Below are 19,773 nucleotides of genomic sequence, written 5' to 3' on the forward strand. Positions count from 1 at the left end.
AAGATCTCTTTAGTGTGCAGATGCTAACAGAGTCACTGTCTTCTGTGAAACACGGGTGTCTGAAGCCCTCTTGTGGTCTAAACATGTTCTGGAAAAAAATTCAGCAAACAGCTACATAAACTTATTTGAATCCTATGCAAAATTTTTTTAGATATTTCTTTGATTTTAAGCGACCTCTATCTCATTAAGGCTTAAAATGCTGTAAATCATTATTAGTTACTACCAAAGCATTTTTGTAATTTTACTCATCCTCTGTAGTTTTATAGAACTTTTAGATGCACCTTTAAAGTGTGGGCTTCCAGTAAAAAGTTGTGCTGCAGTTACTACTTAAAATTCACGAGTCAGAGGTGCAGTGATGCTGCTTTGGCCCACTAATGGGCTTGTGGAACCATTTTCTTTAACTGGATTCCTCCCTGTGTAGAATGATGTGAACACAGAAGGATGAACAAGTTGGAAATCTTCCATTACAGCTACTCAGAGGCCAAAGTCACACCCTTACAATGTTTGTTTTGTAGAAATTTGCAAAACTGATAAAAGTAAATCAAAACTATTCAAATATTTATGAAGAAGAGCAAATCCTCACATCTGAGAGGGTGGAGCAATGAAATATTTGATATCGCTGCATGAAAATTGATTATTATTATTATTATTATTATTGTTATGAGCCATTTTCGTTTTTTCAATTTAGATATCTACCAAACTAATTTATGTGGGACTAATAATAATCTTGTTTTGTATCTTCTGTAAAATGCTCAGATAATTTTGTCTTGTTCTGAGACAGTATGTGAAACTGCTTCTGTAGAAATTGGTTTTCGCAACACAGCACCTGAACGCAGCACGGCGCTCTCCTTCAGCTGCTGGCCAATCGCAGTCCGGCCTGCTGGTGCGCGTGTGTTGCTCGCGCGTGGGGGTTGAAGCGAAGACGCGTGAGCGAGGCGACTAGCGAGGACTCGGCTCATCTAGAGGTAAGATTTCCCAAAGAGACAACTAGCGCTGCTGGTTAATTAACGTGAGCGTTTTCTGCCACGTCGGACTGTTAGTCAGCAGCCTCAGGACCCGTCTAACTGCTAGGACAACCGCCGGGTAACTGTCTTCACCACACTTTGCTGTTGCTTTTATTAACCCGTGAGCTAACGGTGGCTAGCTGGTGTTAGCTTGTCAATGCGGCCAGTAGCAGGCTGTAGCACCAACGGTCAGTTTCACCGAGCTGCGTAATGGAAATGTACATTATCGTTGCTTAGCCGCTTTAATCTAATGCCGTTGAACCAGTCGGTCTGGAAAATGTTAACGTAACGTGCAAACCGTCACGTTTACTGTTGGCTATGGCTTTGTTCATGGCACGTTGGTTCGTAGTTTCTTGCCAGCCAGCTAGCTGGCTAGCTAGCTAGCCTGGTTAGCTGCTGTCAGATCTTTAGTACCGCCCATACTAGTTAAGTAAATATTATTATGTGCTTGCCGATGACCTGGTGTTAGCGTGTACATTTATTTAATATCGTCCGGAGGTCCCCCGTTACTGTCAGAAGCAACAGCAGTCATTTTGCGCATTGTAAATGGAGAGATGCTAACTTTGTTTGTCACAGCTTAGCCCAGCTGCCATTAGCATGTCAATGCGTCATCGGCCTGCGCTTGCTCAACACCAGTGTTGCTATAGACCCAGTCGAAGTTAGCTCAGCTGGTCAGCTGTCACTCATTATTTCTCGCTGACGCTTCATCGTCCGTCTTCAATTTTAGACTGATCATCTGTTGCAATGCAATAATCAAATACCTCTCTCACGTACCAATATGGTTAAGTGAAAACCTGGACTCGCAGATTAAATGCAGTCGACTCAGCTTTACCTCATTCACTTTGTTCTGCCCGTAATTCCAAAATCACTGTCATGATTAATATACAACTAATATAACTGATGTGCTTTTGAACAGAGAAAGGAGCTGATACGTGGTCATGGATGCCAATAAAGGTAAAGACAAATGTTGTTGTTTTTTTTGTTTTTGCCGCAGCACAGTACACAAGTAATGCGAAAATGTCTTGTTCTGACTTGTTCTCACTTACTTGCAGGTAATATAAACGACCACAGTATTTCATACACAGTTGAATGTTCATCCGTTCTGATTCAGTCTAAACAAAAACAGTATTTATATTAATGCTGTTGTATTGGTAAAATTGTGTTAATAATTTTGTGTTCACTGTAGATTATTCAACTTGATAACTATTGATAAATTGAGTGACACAGCTTACTATGGGTAGCTGTACTGAAGCTCTTTATATTATGTCAGTGTACACCTGCATTAATGTTTTGTGTTGTTTTGGAAGGTAAAGGTGATCATGTGATGCAAAATCCAGGTGGGCAGATGGACAGACCTGTCAGCTTTCACTTCTTGGAAAGGTCAGTACCATGTCTCTGCCTTGTGGGTTACAGCTTTGGACATAATTACTAGGCCACTAGTTGTCATCTTTACAGAGTCTACATAATAGCCCTTCAACAATGATCATTTTATTTGCATTGTAGGAGTTAAATACACGACAGGAAAGGGTCTTGTAATAATGCAACACATACGTTACATTTAAAAATCTAAGTATTTCGACATTCCCATGAGATGGCTGAAAACATTTTTGAGGGACCATGTCTCTGTGCGTTAGCTGTATATGTGAAGTTAACTGGTAGTCCAAACTAAATTGTCAATCAACAATGCCGAAAGAAGAAAAATGCTGCGAGATGGTGAGAAGACAGCCATCTCGGTGTGTAACAAAGAGGGATACAGCGAGAGAGGCCAGCTTGGAATCAGCTAAAGAGCTGTCTATTACAAACCTTTAAAGAGAATGCAGTATGGCTTTGCCAAGAACTGCCAAGCAAAAGCCAGAAGACATTGTTTCCAAAGCTGTAAAAGGTAGATAATTGGACTTGGTATTTGGAAAGAGTGTCCAAATACCAAGTTCAGATCATTGTCTGAACAAGTTAACAGGGCCGTGGAAGTCATTGCGAGCTTATTTTGCTTCTTACCATGCCAGTGTCAAAGTCTAAGCCTATGTTTTTTTTAAACACCAATTACTACAGATAAAGTTATCTTACACAGTGACCTTAAGGTGACTCGGAGAATTCATGTTTACGTGTTCCAGGGCCTTTGATAATATTACCTGCATGTGCATATATAGTGTATCGGCTTTTCAAAAAGGCAGTGCTTGAGATAATTACCAGTTGTTGTATTTGGCACTGAGCGACCAAAAGATTGCAGTTTCAGTAACATCACCATTCTCTAATCATGGTTGTAAATCCCAGGTGCTGACTTGTGTGTGATCTAATTGTTCAGGTTAATGCCCAGAAATGTGACCGCAGCATCATCAGATTTATTGTTTTGTGGCGCTTATTTTAAATAGTTAAACGAAAAAAATGACGTGAATGTAAAATCACATAAAATTATCCAGTGATGATTTAGTACAGTAGATAATTTTACTCTTATGTATGACATCGAACAAAAATATTTCATACATGTAAAATAAAACCTGTTTTTGGATTATTGACTTTCTGTAGTCAACAGAGAAGACTGATGAGTAAAGCAATTGACACCCGTCACAATGAGACAAACGCTGTCGTCTTTCCATCGTATAAAACCGTCCATTGGTTGTTGTGAACTACACCAGCTATTGGTCATTCACCACGCTGGGTTCACGATTACAGTTTTGCTTCTACAACACTGTTCATTATATCTAGAAGATTTAAATTCAAATCAGGTCTAATGTTTGTCTTCTCTTACAGCATGCTTCCCAAAGCAGTGAAGAGGCGAGTGCATGCCTTGAAAAGGCTACAGGTGCAATGTGCTAACATAGAGGCTAAATTCTACGAGGAGGTCCATGAGCTAGAAAGGAAGTATGCTGCCCTCTATCAGCCACTGTTTGACAAGGTATATTAAATAATGTTTTTATAACAAAGTGTTTTCTTAACCTTATTTTACTTGCCTGTTACAGTAAACATATAGACTTTTTTGCACATTTTACATTGGTTAAAACAGAGTAAATACTATAAGAAAGACTACTGAAAATCAAGTGTCATATTTGTTAAAAGATTAAATATTTAAGAATCACTTGTGTTGTTCTCTGCACTAGTGGGTGTTTAAATATATCTCTCTGGTCTGACTTGAGATCAGTGAGGGTGCACTCATGGTGCTAAATTGAAAACTGCCACAACGAGTAGTCGACTGCCCCTTTGTCAGTCAAGGCTATTTCCAGAGATAGTGACAAGAACTCTGCCATTCTCAATCACAAGGGAGAGTGGCAGCTGTAATCCTGCTGCACCTGTCTGTACTTTGTGTATGTCATGTGTGTGTGTCAATCTCTCTCTCAAATGGTGTTAATGTCTGCGTGCTAGCTGAAAATAATTCAATCGAGCCAAAAGAATGCTTTGTCACATGCAGACAATTCAAACTAATTTAATATGTTGCTAAAATAATTAACTTCGCCATAATGTGTGTGTGTCACAGAGACGAGATATTGTCACAGGAACAGTGGAACCCACAGACGAGGAGTGTGAGTGGCAAAGCGACAAGGAGGAAGAGGAGGAGCTAGCTGTAAGTTCAGATTTGGTTTGTCAACAGAGCTTGATGAGACTTCTGCTTTTTCACAGCAAGGGATAAAGCATTTTTCCTGTAACCAAACCTGGATCTTATAAATGATTCAAAGAGTGTGCTGACATTGGCTCCTGTAGATCAGTGGATTTAGATTTGTTATGAAATTATCAGTATATCATTACCCATGACTGTGATTATCACAGATGGATGAGAGCAATGCCAAAAAGGTTTGCAGTGGCTGCCAGGCTTTTAGTATTCAGCTCTGTTTTCTTTTTATAAATATATAATTTTAAAAAAGAAGCAATTTCCTTGAAAAACATTCTCATAGCAACTCAAAAATATGGTTTGAATGCAAAACACAAGCACCAACTAACTGTGATGATGGCTGTTTTGTGAATTCTAGTCTTGCTGTGATTGTGTATGTTCAAGTTATTGGGAAGATATATGTCTGGTAAATAGATGTTGATCTTGAGTGAAATGTTTTCAAAGCTTAAGAAACTAAATTATAGACTGTTTTTGAACACTAAATTGTGATGATTACTCTGCTTGTAGGAGGAGGTGAAGGAAAAAGCTGCTATTGAGGATGCAAAGAAAGAGGAAGCCACGCCAGAGGAAGACCCAAAGGGCATTCCTGAATTCTGGCTTACCATATTCAAGAGTGTGGACATGCTCAGTGACATGCTTCAGGTACATTTCAATAACTACTTGTGTCATTTTACCACATTTCTAACCAGCGTTGTGAGTGTCTGACCGTTGATCTTCTATCAGGAACATGATGAACCCATCCTAAAACACCTGAAAGATATTCAAGTCAAGTTTTCTGAGCCAGGACAACCAATGGTCAGTGTCAGCATGGGGTTATACTGTGCCAAGATCACAACAATTTTATAAACTAAATACCCTTTAAACATTAAGTCAAATTCTCCTTTCTCTCACAGAGTTTCACATTAGAGTTCCACTTTGAGCCTAATGGTTACTTCAACAATGCAGTTCTCACTAAAGTCTACAAGATGAAGTCGGAGCCTGACGCCTCAGATCCTTTCTCATTTGAGGGGCCGGAGATCATTGACTGTGAAGGGTGAGGGCCAGAGCACACAGAACTGCTTGTTAAACTGTGGTTTGACACACATGATGAAGTAAAAATAGATACTGTGTGGTTAGTGAAGCATTTCTGTTCACTCTTTCTATATTGGTCTCTCTTGACTTTGCATCCCACATATCGGCCTGCTCTTGGCACATCTTCCAACTTTTCCCTTTTTTTGCGTCCCTGCTTTCTGCTGTCTCTCACTTTCTGTTCACTTGCTCTCTCCAGCTGTCAGATAGATTGGCACAAGGGGAAGGATGTGACAGTGAAAACTATTAAGAAGAAGCAGAAGCATAAAGGCCGTGGGACCGTCCGCACTGTTACCAAACAGGTTCCCAATGACTCTTTCTTCAACTTCTTTAATCCTGTCAAAGGTGAGAGCTCACACAAAGGCAGACAAAATGCGGTGTGTTTCTATGGGAGTGTAAATGCAACATTCCTAGCAGTAACTCCCACTTGTTTTCAGCACTTTCTGTATATATGTCACATAGCAGTAAGCCCTGAAATGTAAAGATTTGCTCTGTTGACTGTAAACTTTGGCAAACTCCTCGCAGAAATCCTAAATCACTGAAAGCTGTTGGGAGAAAGAAAGAGTGCACTACTGAATAGTTAACATGTTTGTGTTTACATGCAGGTTGTGTAGCAACATGTTTGCGTTTAGCGTGTTGACAGTTGGTCGTGCATTAAGCTGAACTCAACAGCAGGTGGCACCAGATCCTCTTATGTTAGAATAACAAGCCTGCTGCTTGTAGGTGGAACATTTGATAGGTCTGTTGCTCACTGTAGTTGGACTTTGGAACTTTTACATCAGCTTTGGTTTTACTATTATTTTCCATTGTGACGAGTGTGTTTTTGTGGAGCAAAACTATGATTTAAAGGAGTGACACTAAAATGCGATGTCATGATGAGACTGAAGAAGTATGTCTGTCTACCCGCGACATGGAAAAACTCTCAAATTACTCCTGTGTGTTAAGTGTATTTGTAGCAGAAATCTTAAGAGTCAAAAAATAATAATAAATAAGTTAAAGGCTTTTAACTTGTTACATAAACGAATAATTACTTCTGTTTAATTCTTGAAACTAAACCCTTTGGACAAAGGGAGCCTTAACGGAACAATTGGTCGCATTAAAGATTGTAGAGGTCAGTCTAGAAGCTTTTGTTCAGTTGAATAAACTTTAGGTGAATAATACACTGACAGTCCTCTTTAGTCAGAAAACTTGAAATGAAGAATTGTTCCTGAGAGAATCATTAAGTTAGGCAGGATACACCTTAATTCAATGACTCCACTCAGCTGACCTGTTAGACATGCCTGGACTTATTCTGACTTCTTGTGTTGCTGATCATTCATTGGCTGAGCAAATGTTTGTCTTACTGGTTCAGTCATGGGCTTGGAGTATGACTGGTTGATATAAATCTCCTTGTCATCTGTGTTAAGGCGTGCAGCTTTGGGACTGAAATATCCATTACTGAATCAGCATCACTTGCTGAACATGTCCATTGTTTTATGAAGATTCATTGTAGATTTGTTTGATGGACAACCATATTTTAAATTGAATTAGGATGTAGCTGCCACAGAAAATGTTGGTTTTGATGAAAGAAGGTAGAAAGTAATAAAAGTTGGGTTGTAAAAGTTAGTGAATTGACTTAAGTTGTACAATATAATGCTCCACTGTGAATGGTAATGCAATCCAAGCAGAGCTTTTGAGGTGACATTCTCCTGCTAAACTGGTGAAAATCACCTGTGATATATGATGATATTAAATACATATATCCAATGGAACTAAGAGGCTAGCATGCACTATATTTGTAAGAATAACATCAAGCCTATTTTTCCTAATGTATGCTGATGATCATACTGTATTAGCATAATTCTTGCCTGTGTACTGTATAGTACGTATAGTCTCTTTATTTTTAAAGGACGAGGAAGGATCACATGATGCCACCTTTAGTCTTTTTTTCAGCTGGGTGGTGCAGCACAGCTGTTTGCTCATGGTCTGCTACTTTCTATGGAAGATGATCTCACTGTGTGATGCCATTAATTAAAAGAATGACTTGAAATGAGCTTTGAGATGTTGATTTAATTACAGCTAATCCCAGTGAGCTGAGAAAGCTGTTCTAAAACGTGTAACATCTGAATGTCTTAAACTGACTTAACTGGTCATTGGAAAATGAATGTGACTTCTAAAGTCTCATTGTTCCAACTTGAACCTTTTTTAATACCTTATAAAGTCCCAGTAAAGCAGTGTGTTGTGGTTCTAAATTTATATTTGTCCTTTTACCCCACAGCTTCACCAGATGGAGAAATGGTGGGTGAAATGTTGCTTATTCTTCATAAAATCATTATTGCCTTTCGTTCTGTTCAGTCTGTCAGATTTATTGCTGTGTGAAAATCGTCTGTGTGTTCTGGTTTTATAGGACGAAGACTCCGAGTTCACCCTAGCCACAGACTTCGAGATTGGTCATTTCTTCCGTGAAAGAATAGTTCCCAGAGCAGTGCTGTATTTCACTGGGGAGGCCCTGGAAGATGACGAGAGTGTGAGTGTTTTTCCTCATGCACACACACATTTTTAGACTTCAATATAAAAAGGCTAATATGCTGAAGCCACAAGATGGGATGTTTGTGGTTTTACTCCTTTTGAGGATATGAAACGTTAGACTTTTGGGTGTTTTAACACTTGCTTTTGTTTGTATTGCAGTTTGAAGAGGAGGAGCTGGAAGAAGGAGATGAAGAGGTTAGTAATTCTGCTTTCACTCAGTAACGTTACATTTGATCTAAAATAAACGGCTTTTATTTGGTGTTATTTGGGTGTGCAACTGGAGCACTGTTTTCCTCACCGTTAAGCTTGAAGATCATACCAGTCCTTGTGCAAACAAATTTGGGTTGTTTGCATCTCTTAAAAGTGTCCTCCCTTTGTGTCTCAGGAACAAGATGAGGAGGGTGATGAAGATGATGATGAGGGAGACTTTGACCCCAAGGTCAGTTTGCATTTTATGCCTTTTTCTTCTATTTTCATTATTAATATTCTTAAATATTTAAACATCTGGACGTTCTCCTTGAAAATACATTGTAAATTCTTAGTTTTATCCATTAGGTCCACCAAACTAACAGCGAATCAAGGTTTTATAGTTTGTTTTAATGAACATTCATACAGGCTAAATCAGAGAAAAACATGCAGAGGAAGTGATAGCAACATTTTCAATATATGTGCTGAGTGAGCCCTCACATTGCTATCAACTAACCTCCATTTAAAATATGTAATGTATTGAAAGACATGGACAGAATTATTAAAGAGCCAGGGTACTTAAAGTGTGAGCTGTTAGGGTCATACCAACTTAACAAAACTGGTCTCATTAACTCATTGTAGTTTTGATGCATTTTTCATCTAATACACAATATAGATGTGTCCAGCTATCTGAATATCATCAGTATCATGATTAGAACCTGATAGATGCTGGAATTTTGGGGCGATGTTAGACTTACATTGAAAAGACAAAATAATGGAGTCATTCTTGATTACATTTCCAGCAATGTTTATTACTAGTTGTCTGTTTTCTGTGAAGACAAAGCTTAACTCTGCACCACCAGAGTTAAAGATACAATCATGATTCTGATTAATAATTGTTTAATTTTGCAAACCTACTACTGCATTGGGCATTGCACTTTGCTAGCTTACCAGCTCAGTGTGTTGAAGCGTGCGCTTGCACTTCAATCATCAGATGTGTCTCGGTCAGCGCATGTCAGACTGCAGCAGACTGACAGAGCCATAGAAGAAATAAAAGTTAGATTTTCCATTGCTATGGATAACACAGTAGCTGGTTAGAGCAACGCCAAAACATTTGCATATGTGGCCATTTTGGTTGCAGTCTGAAGCCCTGGTATAGACCCATGATGATGAAAAGGTGAATCTTACAGTATCTGCTTCATCTGTTAATGCAAATCCTTTAATTGTATGTTTTACTTTCTACCACTAATTCATAAATGCAAGGAACTCTGCATACAATAGACTTAACTTGGTGTTTTCTGCATTTACTTGCTCACTGTCGGCTAAAATAGATTATGTAACAACAGGCAGTGAAAGAGCCGTTTGTTTGTGCTTTAGTTGTGATGTCTGTGCTGCATTTATGAGCTATGCCTGTCTGACAGTGAGTAAAGCATGTGCCCTGTAAGCAGGTTTTTTTAGGAGTGACCAACAACGCTGCTTTCTTTGTCAATGACGTTCTTTTAGCAGCTTGTTGTGTTGAGTTTTCCCCTCGTGGTCCCTGCTGTCAGCTCATTAGTTATTGATTTTTTTGCTTCAGGAATTGAGGGTGCACATTCACCAACCTCAGCAATGTTTCACTGTGCTCACTGCCATTTGTGAATGTGATGATTAAACTTGTTCACACTGTTGTCTCTCCCTCCCCTGGATCTCCCCTCCATTACAGGCATAATCAAACATTCTCACCCCATGCATTTCTAGGTAAGGGAGAAATAAGGATGGCGTCCCACATGCCTTACACACTGTCTGCTCAAGTGGCTTTGGTTTATTATTCTTGCCGCCTTTTTCTTTCACTACATCCTTGATTCTCCCAGTAGTCTGAGGGCTTTAAGAACCCCCCAACTCACATCTTGGGTAGATCTGGCTTCTCTTCTTGTAGTCCTGTCTTTGTTTCCATCTCTTTCTCTTTCCTGCTGTAGTCTCATCCCAGGTTTCTAACATCACTCCCTTTGCTGTACCACACCAGGTTCTTTCATTTTCTAGCCTCTGCTTTGTTGTAACACCTCTTCTAACTGGCTGCTCTGTTGCCTAATCTGGTTTCTCTCCATGTCCTCTGCAGAAAGAACAGCCCCAGCCTGCCGAATGCAAACAGCAGTAACCGTGATGATCAGGAGAGGTGGAAACCTGCTGTCCGTCAAATCCGTTCTTAGCCAATCAGCAAGTCGTCCTCGTCTTGCAGGCTCTGCTCTTTTACGAACTCTCATCTGAACGCAATAGAACGCAAACCAAACTGCGTTTTTACTATGTGCATGACTTTTTTCTTTTGTCTTGCGCCCATCTCACCCCCTTTTTTTTTTTTTTTTGGCTTCATTCGAACTCAGAACAGGAATTGACTCGACTCTTAATCAGATTGCCATGGCATCACATAGGGACAGTCTTTGTCTTTGATAGGTGGAGTAGGTTACTACTGCCAAACTCAGAACATCATTATATGGAAAAAGATTAGAAAGGAACGGATCCCAACTTTAGTTTTCATGAAAATAAGTCAGTTACTCAGGGTTTTTTAATGCCAACAAGAGGAAGTGCGAGTTTACGAGGAAACTGCTGAACAAGTTTGACTTAATCTTTCACTGGGGTTGTTTTTCTTTTGTTATGGTGTTTTTTAAGAGGCATACAATGTATCATTTTGAATTTAATTTACTTTTTTAAATGTTCATTGTCATGTCATTGGATTATTTATTCTGGTGTCATGCAGCTGTATGAAGTGGTGCATTTTGGGGAACGCTTTAAAGCCCGGCTGCAGTTTGTAGGCTCACTCTCACTGGCTCAAATCTGATTTGGGCTTAGGTCAACAAAACGTGAATACTGCCAGGTTGTTTTTGTTTTTTTTTTCTATCAAAATGAATTCAAAGATTGAAGATTTGTGTCCTTTTAATACAACTCGCATCTGCCCAGATGTATATTGGGCTAAACAAGCATTTAAACTGAGCACTTGAGTGGACACATAGGACTAATTATAATCTTGTGACAGGCACGTGGTTATACCTCAAAACTCTAATTTATTGCTCTTCCCTTTTTCCACCTTAAACCCCTGAAATGCTCTTTGAACTTAACAAGCATAATAGGAATGATTTATGAAATAAAGACATTTGACAAGAACAAATATGGTGACTTTAGCCCAAGCTTCACATATGAATATTCCCCTCAGAGACGACACTTTCAAGCAGACACAGTGGCTGACCGTTAAACTTTTGTGATTGTTTTATAAGATATCACTTCTGGTATGTATCTAGTTCTTAACAAATGTCATCTAGAGTCAGTGATGGGACAGGAAGCAGGAAGTTTGGATCAAATGTAAATTCTGTTGCCAAGAAGCCAAAATGAAAGACATGCCGTCCTCTTTTATTGAATTGTTTGCCAATTGTCATTAACACAATGTAATCTAATTCAGCATTTAAAGTTGTTTAAGAATATATATAAATATTTCTGTTATTGTCTAATGATTCAGTAGAATGTCTGTGGAAAACAAATGGAAGGAGGGTGCCAATGTATTTTCTATACTGTACTTGGATTTTGGCCGTTTGGTTGGACACCTTTGCCTGGTGACTGGTCATCGATAGCAGCGACAGCAAAACAAAACCCACCCCTTCTCTCTTTTTAAAAAGAACGATTGTAGATCTTGTTGGACAGATCTCTCTGAGCCACGGTTGACATCTTCAAATCTACCACATTGGACCGTGTGCTAGCAATGGCCTTAACTGGTTCTTATTCACAATTTGTTACTTGCGCAATATTTCTTTTCAATTTGTACAGAGTTAGTTAAGATATTCTATTAAAGTTGTGCGACATGGAAATGTGATTTTTGGTGTCCTCTGTCTTTTGTGTGTGTTTACGTCAGTAGGTAGCTCAGATAACTTAAAAAAACACAAATCTTGCCTGTATTTTTTTTCTCCTTGAAAAACAGAAGCAGTTACAAGCAAAAGGGAAAATACCTGTGGTTTAGCCATTTATTTTTCAATTTGTTTTCTCTTATCTGAAATTAATCTTAAAGGTAAAAAAATTGGGATAGTAAGTCTTGGTTCAACCTTTAAGGATGTCTAGACCTTTTCCATAGCAAACTTTATATTTTGTTTATAACCAGGTTTTGCTAGTTATGTTTATGAAAGTCCAGAAACAGGTGGGGTTGCTCCTTCTGGCGTGGTGGGGAGTTGTTTCCCCAGGCAGAAGAGTTCAAGTGTCTCGGGATCTTGTTTACAAGTGATGGGAAACTAGAGCGAGGGATGGACAGGTGGATTGGTACCGAACCGTTGTGGTGAAGCTCTCAATCTACCAGTCCATCTGCGTTGCAACCCTCACCTATGGTCATGAGCTCTCGGCAGTGACCAAAAGAACAAGATTGTGGATACCAGCGGTTGAAATGAGCTTCCTCCGTAGGGTGGCCGGGTTCAGCCTTAGAGACAGGTTGAGAAGCTCAGACATCTGGAGGGAGCACAGAGTAGAGCCGCTGCTCCTTCGACAGGAGCCAGTTGAGGTGGTTTGGACATCTGATTCAGATGCCTCAGGAGAGACTTCCTTTGGAGGTTTTCCGAACACATCTTCCTGCAATCAGACCCAGAACCTGCTGGAGGGATTATGCATCTCATCTGGCCTGGGAACAGCTCGGGATCCCCCAGGAAGAGCTGGAAAGCGTGCTGGGAGGAGGAACATCTGGAATGACCTGTTTTGTCTACTGCCTCTGTGACCCGACCCCGGACAAGGAAGAAAATGGTTGGATGTTTATGAAAGCTCCTTTCCATTCAAGTGTCCTAGCATGCTCCAGTATTCTCAGTAGCAGGACTCTGAAACTGAAGCAGCTAACTAATTTCGAGTAAAAAAAAAAAAAAGTCTACTAAGTGAGGCTCTCGGTCAACTTCTGCTCCAGTTAATCTACGCTACAGGCAGATTTGTCAAAGTATTTCTGTAGAGCGGCTTGAGAAGCTTCCTCGGATGAATGCTAATGCTGTTGACAGCACAATGTGACGGGACACTGAATAGCTGCACACACTGACTTTATTAGACATCAGGTGATGGTTTGCAAGTGACTGACAAGCGCTCAGAGCAAAGCACACAGTCACAGCCTCCACATGCTGACCAGGGAGCAGATGACCGGTGCCTTTTCTGCTTCACTGACGCCACAGTGACAGTGTAGCAGGCGGCTGGTTTCCAGTTTGGAGGAATTCGCTGAGCTCAAGAAAGGCAGCCAGAAGGTCTGGAATCCTGTCTTTCCGATAGAGAAAGCATGCACGCTGTCCTAAGAGACCCTTGTGGTGCACTGTGGGAGATAATGACCGAGTGCTCTGAAGTTTCTGGAGGAGGATGGCGACACTGTGTCCTAGCAACCCAGGTTTTCTGCAAAGTGCTGACAGACAGGTGCTTTCTTATCCTGTCACCTCATCCAGCAACACTCAGAGACTCGCTGTGTGTGTTTATGCTCCTGGCTTCATGGAAACACAAGTGATGACAGCGAGAAAACAGAAGTCTGGATTAGATTAAGATCATGACAAAGGCCTGCTCGGTGTCCAAAACATCTGTACTTATTAGAAAACAGCTCATCAAAGTGTCAAAGGTTTCATACCATACCAAAGTTTCATTCATAGTATTTTTTTATTTCACCAGTAGATGTGTTCTGGGTGGTTATGACACAGACTGGACATGTTATGATCAATTTAACTAGTTATATGTTGTTTTTTCCTCTAACGATGTCTTTACTCATTTTTAGAGCATTTAATACTTCACTATGCATCCAATTTAAAACACGTAAAGATACAATACACATAAACACCATCTCCAGTGCAACAACTGGAGAGTAAACAAACCAGCAAAGTCAAGATTTGTTTTATCCTTTTAATGTCAGCTGGTTGCAAGGCCAGTGTGGAAGGTTTTGCATGTAGTGGTGTTTGTATAGACAGTATATTATAATCACATTTCAGTCACTGCTGTGCATAAGTATTTTATATTAGTGCACTGGGAAGAGACTGTGCTAATGTGTACTTTACAAGTATTGTTGCCTTTCAATCTGTTCAATCTGTCCGATTTATGTTTTGTTAAAATCACCTGTGTGCTTTTGTTTTATAGGACAAAAACTCCAAACGCATTCGAGCCACAGCCTCTAAGATCGGTCATTTCATCTGTAAAAAAGTGGTTCCCAAAGCAGTGCAGCATTTGAGAAAGGCCCTGGAAGATGACGAGAGTGTGAGTGTTTTTCCTCATATGTGCACACACACATTTTTAGATGTGAGCTAAAAGCTAATGTACTGAAGCCACAAGATGGGATGTGAGTGCTTTCACTCCTTCTGAGGATATGAAACGTCAGACTTTTGGGTGTTTTAACACTTGCTTTTGTTTGTATTGTAGTCTGAAGAGGAGGAGCTGGAAGAAGGAGATGAAGAGGTTAGTAATTCTGCTTTCACTCAGTAATGTTTTATTTAATCTGGCTTTTAGTTGGTGTTATTTGGGTGTGCAACTGCCTCACCGCTAAGCTTTAAAATCATCTCAGTCCTTGTGCCAACAAACATGGGTTGTTTGCATTTCTTCAAAGTGTCCTGCTTTTGTGTCTCAGTAATACGATGAGGGAGATTATGACCCTAAGGTCAGCTGGCATCTATAGACTTTTCCTTCTATTTTGGATGTTCTCTTCGAAATTAGATTGTAAATTCTTACAGTTTTAACCATTAGGTCCAACAGCGTTTTTCTGTTTTTGTTCCTGAAGTCACATAGACTAAACTAGAGACAAGCATATGAGGAGGAAGAGATAGTAACGTTTCCAATGAGTGACCCCTCACACTGGAATCACCTGTACATCCATTGTAAATATTTATTCTGTTAAAAGTTGTGGACCAAATTATCAAAGAGCCAGGGTACTTAAAGTGTGAGCTGTACCAACTTAACAAAACTGCACTCATTAAATCATCACAGTAAAACACAAGAACTGAGTTTTATATTATTATAGCCTGCATCATATTCATTAACCTGTATCTACAGTATTTATTACATAATTTTATCTTTGCACTTTTTACTGGGTTTATACTGTTTATAGTTATACTGTACATACATAAATATACTAATAATCATAACAATTATAATTATATTAAATATAGATTATGTCACACTGCTATTGCACTCTGGTTAGATGCTATCTGCATTTCGTTGCCTGTACTTGTGACATGTACAATGACAATAAAGTTGAATTTAATCTAATCTAATCTAGAGGATACACTATATGTATGTGTCCAGCTATCTAAATATCTGCAATATCATCATGACTAGAGCCAGGTAGATGTTGGAGTTTGGGGGCGATGTTAGACTTGCATTGAAAAGGGAAAACGATGGAGTCATTGTTTATTACATTTCCAGAAATACATTTCACAAACTAGTTGTCTGCTTACTGTGAAGACAAAGCCTGACTCCGCACCACCACCTGCTCGGTTATAATGCGTACTCTGCTACATGTGCTGCAGACAGTGCTGATTCCTGTTAACAATCGATTTAGAGCTGTTCTCCTGGACAAACAATGCAGTAACAGTGTTTCTAAATTAGCCAAAGAATCTTTTCCTCTGTTATGTTCTTTTAAGCTTCTACATCTGCGCATGTTGGATGACATTTACACAGATACTGATATTTCTGTAACAGGATGGTATCGGCCAACTGGTATCATTTGCGCTGTAATCATGAGACAGACCCTTGGCTTCTTTGTCTTCACCTTACTGAAGATGCTACCTGTTTGGGTTGCATTAAGGTAACAACTGGGATTAAGCTACAAAGCCAAGACATAATCTGCGAAGTAGGTGTGTCATAAAAGACTTAACATCTCGGTTAACTGAATACCTCTGCAGATCACTACACAACCAGTAATTATCTTGATATGTGAAGCAACTGTCATCTTTAGGATGTCGTCACCTAATCTTCCTGCACCTATTCATTATAGTAAAGCTTTATAATCGACTGTTAAACTGAAATAACAGAACACCTTGGATCTAAAAATACAGTTTTAAGCATCTGTTTTCAGTTTAGAAACATGGTGAAGAAAAGGTGAATCATTTTGTATCTGCTTCATCTGTTAATGCAAATCCTTTAATTGTATGTTTTACTTTCTACCACTAATTCATAAATGCAAGGAACTCTGCATACAATAGACTTAACTTGGTGTTTTCTGCATTTACTTGCTCACTGTCGGCTAAAATAGATTATGTAACAACAGGCAGTGAAAGAGCCGTTTGTTTGTCCTTTAGTTGTGATGTCTGTGCTGCATTTATGAGCTATGCCTGTCTGACAGTGAGTAAAGCATGTGCCCTGTAAGCAGGTTTTTTTAGGAGTGACCAACAACGCTGCTTTCTTTGTCAATGACGTTCTTTTAGCAGCTTGTTGTGTTGAGTTTTCCCCTCGTGGTCCCTGCTGTCAGCTCATTAGTTATTGATTTTTTTGCTTCAGGAATTGAGGGTGCACATTCACCAACCTCAGCAATGTTTCACTGTGCTCACTGCCATTTGTGAATGTGATGATTAAACTTGTTCACACTGTTGTCTCTCCCTCCCCTGGATCTCCCCTCCATTACAGGCATAATCAAACATTCTCACCCCATGCATTTCTAGGTAAGGGAGAAATAAGGATGGCGTCCCACATGCCTTACACACTGTCTGCTCAAGTGGCTTTGGTTTATTATTCTTGCCGCCTTTTTCTTTCACTACATCCTTGATTCTCCCAGTAGTCTGAGGGCTTTAAGAACCCCCCCAACTCACATCTTGGGTAGATCTGGCTTCTCTTCTTGTAGTCCTGTCTTTGTTTCCATCTCTTTCTCTTTCCTGCTGTAGTCTCATCCCAGGTTTCTAACATCACTCCCTTTGCTGTACCACACCAGGTTCTTTCATTTTCTAGCCTCTGCTTTGTTGCAGTCCTCTTGTAGTTGCTAGCTGATGACGCTGTCTGCCTTCCTGTCTCATCCGGTTTCTCTCCGTGTCCTCTGCAGAAAGAACAGCCCCAGCCTGCCGAATGCAAACGTCATTAACCGTGATGATCAGGAGAGGTGGAAACCTGCTGTCCGTCAAATCAATCAAATCAAATCAAATCTCTTTTTACTGTGCAGCAAAATTCAATTTGATACTCTCATATTACAACAACAGATAAACACTAAAAACAAACAAGCCATAAACCCGACAAGCTTAAAACATGTAGTGTAGCAAAAAATATTCTGCATTCGGTCATAGCAGCCATAACAGTAAAGTGCAACAGTGAAGTGAAAGATTTTAAAGTGCAAACAGTTCAGTTCAGTTGTTACAGGTGGAGGGAAGAAGATGTTCCTCACTCTGTTAGTCTGAGTCCTTCTGAATAAAGGCGGAGGGATCAACAGTTTGTGACCTGGGTAGGAGGAATCGGTGGCAATACTGCTGGACCTCCTCTGAAAACAACCAGCAGATGCAGTGCCCAAGACAGGAAGAGGACTCCCCATAATCCTCTGGGCTGTTTTTACCAAGTCCTTCCTGTCTTGTGCTGTGTCACGCAGTCATACAGAGAGGAAAGTCCCGCCTATATGAGCTTCCTCAGGTAGAAGAGCCTCTGCTGAGCCTTCTTCACCAGGTGGGAGGTGTTCAAGGCCCAGGTGAGGTCAGCTAGACTCCCAGGAAACTGCACTCCACTTCCTTCTTATGAATGAACAGTGGAGTATGTGCTGTCTGTCGGTGGTTCTGTAGTCCACCAAGACCTCCTTAGTCTTGTTCAGGACCAGATTGTTGACCAGGTGATGGATCTCCTCTCTGTAGTGATCATTTTATTAAAAAAAAAGAAAAGAATAGGAAATGAACAGATCGAGACTATAGTTTTACATGAAACTAAATCAGTTACTCAGGGTTTTTTTAATGCCAAAAAGAGAGATATGAGTTTAGGAGACAACTGCTGAACAAGTTTGGCTAAATCTTTCACTAGGGTTGTGTTTTTCTTGTGTTATGATGTTCTTCATAGACTTCCAATGTGTCATTTTGAATTCAGTTTACTTTTTATACGTTCATAATCATGTCATTGGATTTATGGATTTATTCTGGCGTCGTGCAGCTGTATGAAGTGGTGCGTTTAGAGGAAAACTGTATTATTCTTATTATTCTTACTATAGCAATGAATCCCAAGCACTTATAGATAGTAAACACATGAACACCATCTCCAGTGCAACAAGTGGAGAGGTAACACATCAGTCAGTCCATCCTACTATTGTTAAAGTTAACTGGGTGAAGCTCACTGTTAAATATAATAAGGCGAGTATATGGCTTTTCTATATGTTAATTTTTTTGGTAATATGTGTTTGCATTAGCCAGTTATGCTGCAGTATGGAAGATTTTTATTAATGTTTTTTTAAACACTTTTTCTGCTTTTACTACACTTTCACTTGCCAAAATTATGCATACACCCTAAATACAGCTCATATACTATTTCAAATTATCCTGTTTTTTACTGTCATGACATTATAATACACTATGAAATGAGAACGCCGGTGGAGCAGTTCTCTAGTCAGTTACTGGTTAACAGGCTTAGCAAAGGCTCACTTGGAGAAAGAAGAAAGTTTTTGGTCATAAGTTCTGTGGTCGGACGAGAAGATAATGGAGTTGTTTGGAGACACCATTCCCACGGTCTAGCATGGTGGTGTTTTGGGGATTTTTTTTGATAATGGACAAGGCAATCTCTTCAAAGTAAATTCCATCATGAGAGAAGAGGACTAGATTAAGATTTTGGAGGAAAACTTCAGAGAATCTGCAACAAATCTCAGCGTTGGGCAGCATTGGAACTCCCAGCAAGACAACAATTTGGAACATGCAGACACAGTAGTTATAAAATAAGGTCAACAGAATACAAAAAACACCAATACTTTGGAGCAACCAGAGTCCAGAACTGAATCCCATCAAGAAGCTGTGATGGGAAGGAAGTCTTCCAACCTCAAAGACCTGGAGATCATCGCAAGAGAGGAGTGATCCAAAATCCCAGTGGAGAAATTCAAAGAGCCTCTTTGTCAATGTAAGGACCATTTGATTGATGTGGCAAATAAAAGCGTTTGAATTCACTACTGAGAAAGGATATTCAATAATTTTGTGCGTGGCATATTTCTGAAAACTGTAACAACCACAACATAGAAATAGTCCATCTTTCACATCTCTAACACAATACCATACTGTCTTTTGTCACTTGTTTGTGTCATCTCCAGACAGAATTTCAAACAGAAATTTGCCGTAAATCTAAATTTAGGCATGGGCACGCATGGTTTGGGGCTGAACTGGAGCTGTGAATTCTGATTTCTTGATCCTCTGCAGCCGACAAACCACAGACTGAAATCTCTCTGCTGTCTCTAACTGTAATTTTGGGGATTTTGCTCTAAAGTACTGCAAACAAGACGCTATTCATGCTGAGGCTGCTGTG

The 19,773-nt window shown here is 39.8% G+C and overlaps 1 protein-coding gene across 6 annotated transcripts; it reads left to right on the plus strand.

Moving 5' to 3' along the window:
* Positions 1–848: 848 nt before the first annotated feature.
* nap1l4a (nucleosome assembly protein 1-like 4a) lies at positions 849–19,420 on the plus strand. 6 transcript variants are annotated; one of them, XM_051952020.1, is made up of 15 exons: positions 849–965; positions 1,921–1,958; positions 2,312–2,384; positions 3,753–3,897; positions 4,474–4,560; positions 5,113–5,247; positions 5,329–5,400; positions 5,499–5,638; positions 5,873–6,018; positions 7,931–7,950; positions 8,060–8,179; positions 8,341–8,376; positions 8,567–8,620; positions 10,070–10,104; positions 17,345–19,420. In XM_051952020.1, the coding sequence occupies exons 2-14, from the start codon at positions 1,943–1,945 to the stop codon at positions 10,073–10,075; spliced, it is 1,050 nt and encodes a 349-aa protein (XP_051807980.1). In that variant the 5' UTR covers positions 849–965; positions 1,921–1,942; the 3' UTR covers positions 10,076–10,104; positions 17,345–19,420. The 6 variants fall into 6 exon arrangements, with proteins under 6 accessions (XP_051807980.1, XP_051807981.1, XP_022049638.1 ...); XM_051952021.1 differs by lacking the exon at positions 10,070–10,104 and adding an exon at positions 16,936–16,970; XM_022193946.2 differs by lacking the exon at positions 17,345–19,420 and adding an exon at positions 10,463–12,202.
* Positions 19,421–19,773: the final 353 nt, after the last annotated feature.

Source organism: Acanthochromis polyacanthus, chromosome 8 (genome assembly GCF_021347895.1).
Source record: "Acanthochromis polyacanthus isolate Apoly-LR-REF ecotype Palm Island chromosome 8, KAUST_Apoly_ChrSc, whole genome shotgun sequence".
NCBI lineage: Eukaryota > Metazoa > Chordata > Actinopteri > Pomacentridae > Acanthochromis > Acanthochromis polyacanthus.

Bases quoted from the DNA above. Each gene is read 5' to 3' on its own strand.
- nap1l4a (XM_051952019.1), top strand. The intron at 4,561-5,112 runs GTAAGTTCAGAT...CTCTGCTTGTAG, and splicing joins AGGAAGAGGAGGAGCTAGCT to GAGGAGGTGAAGGAAAAAGC. The intron at 5,639-5,872 runs GTGAGGGCCAGA...TGCTCTCTCCAG, and splicing joins GAGATCATTGACTGTGAAGG to CTGTCAGATAGATTGGCACA.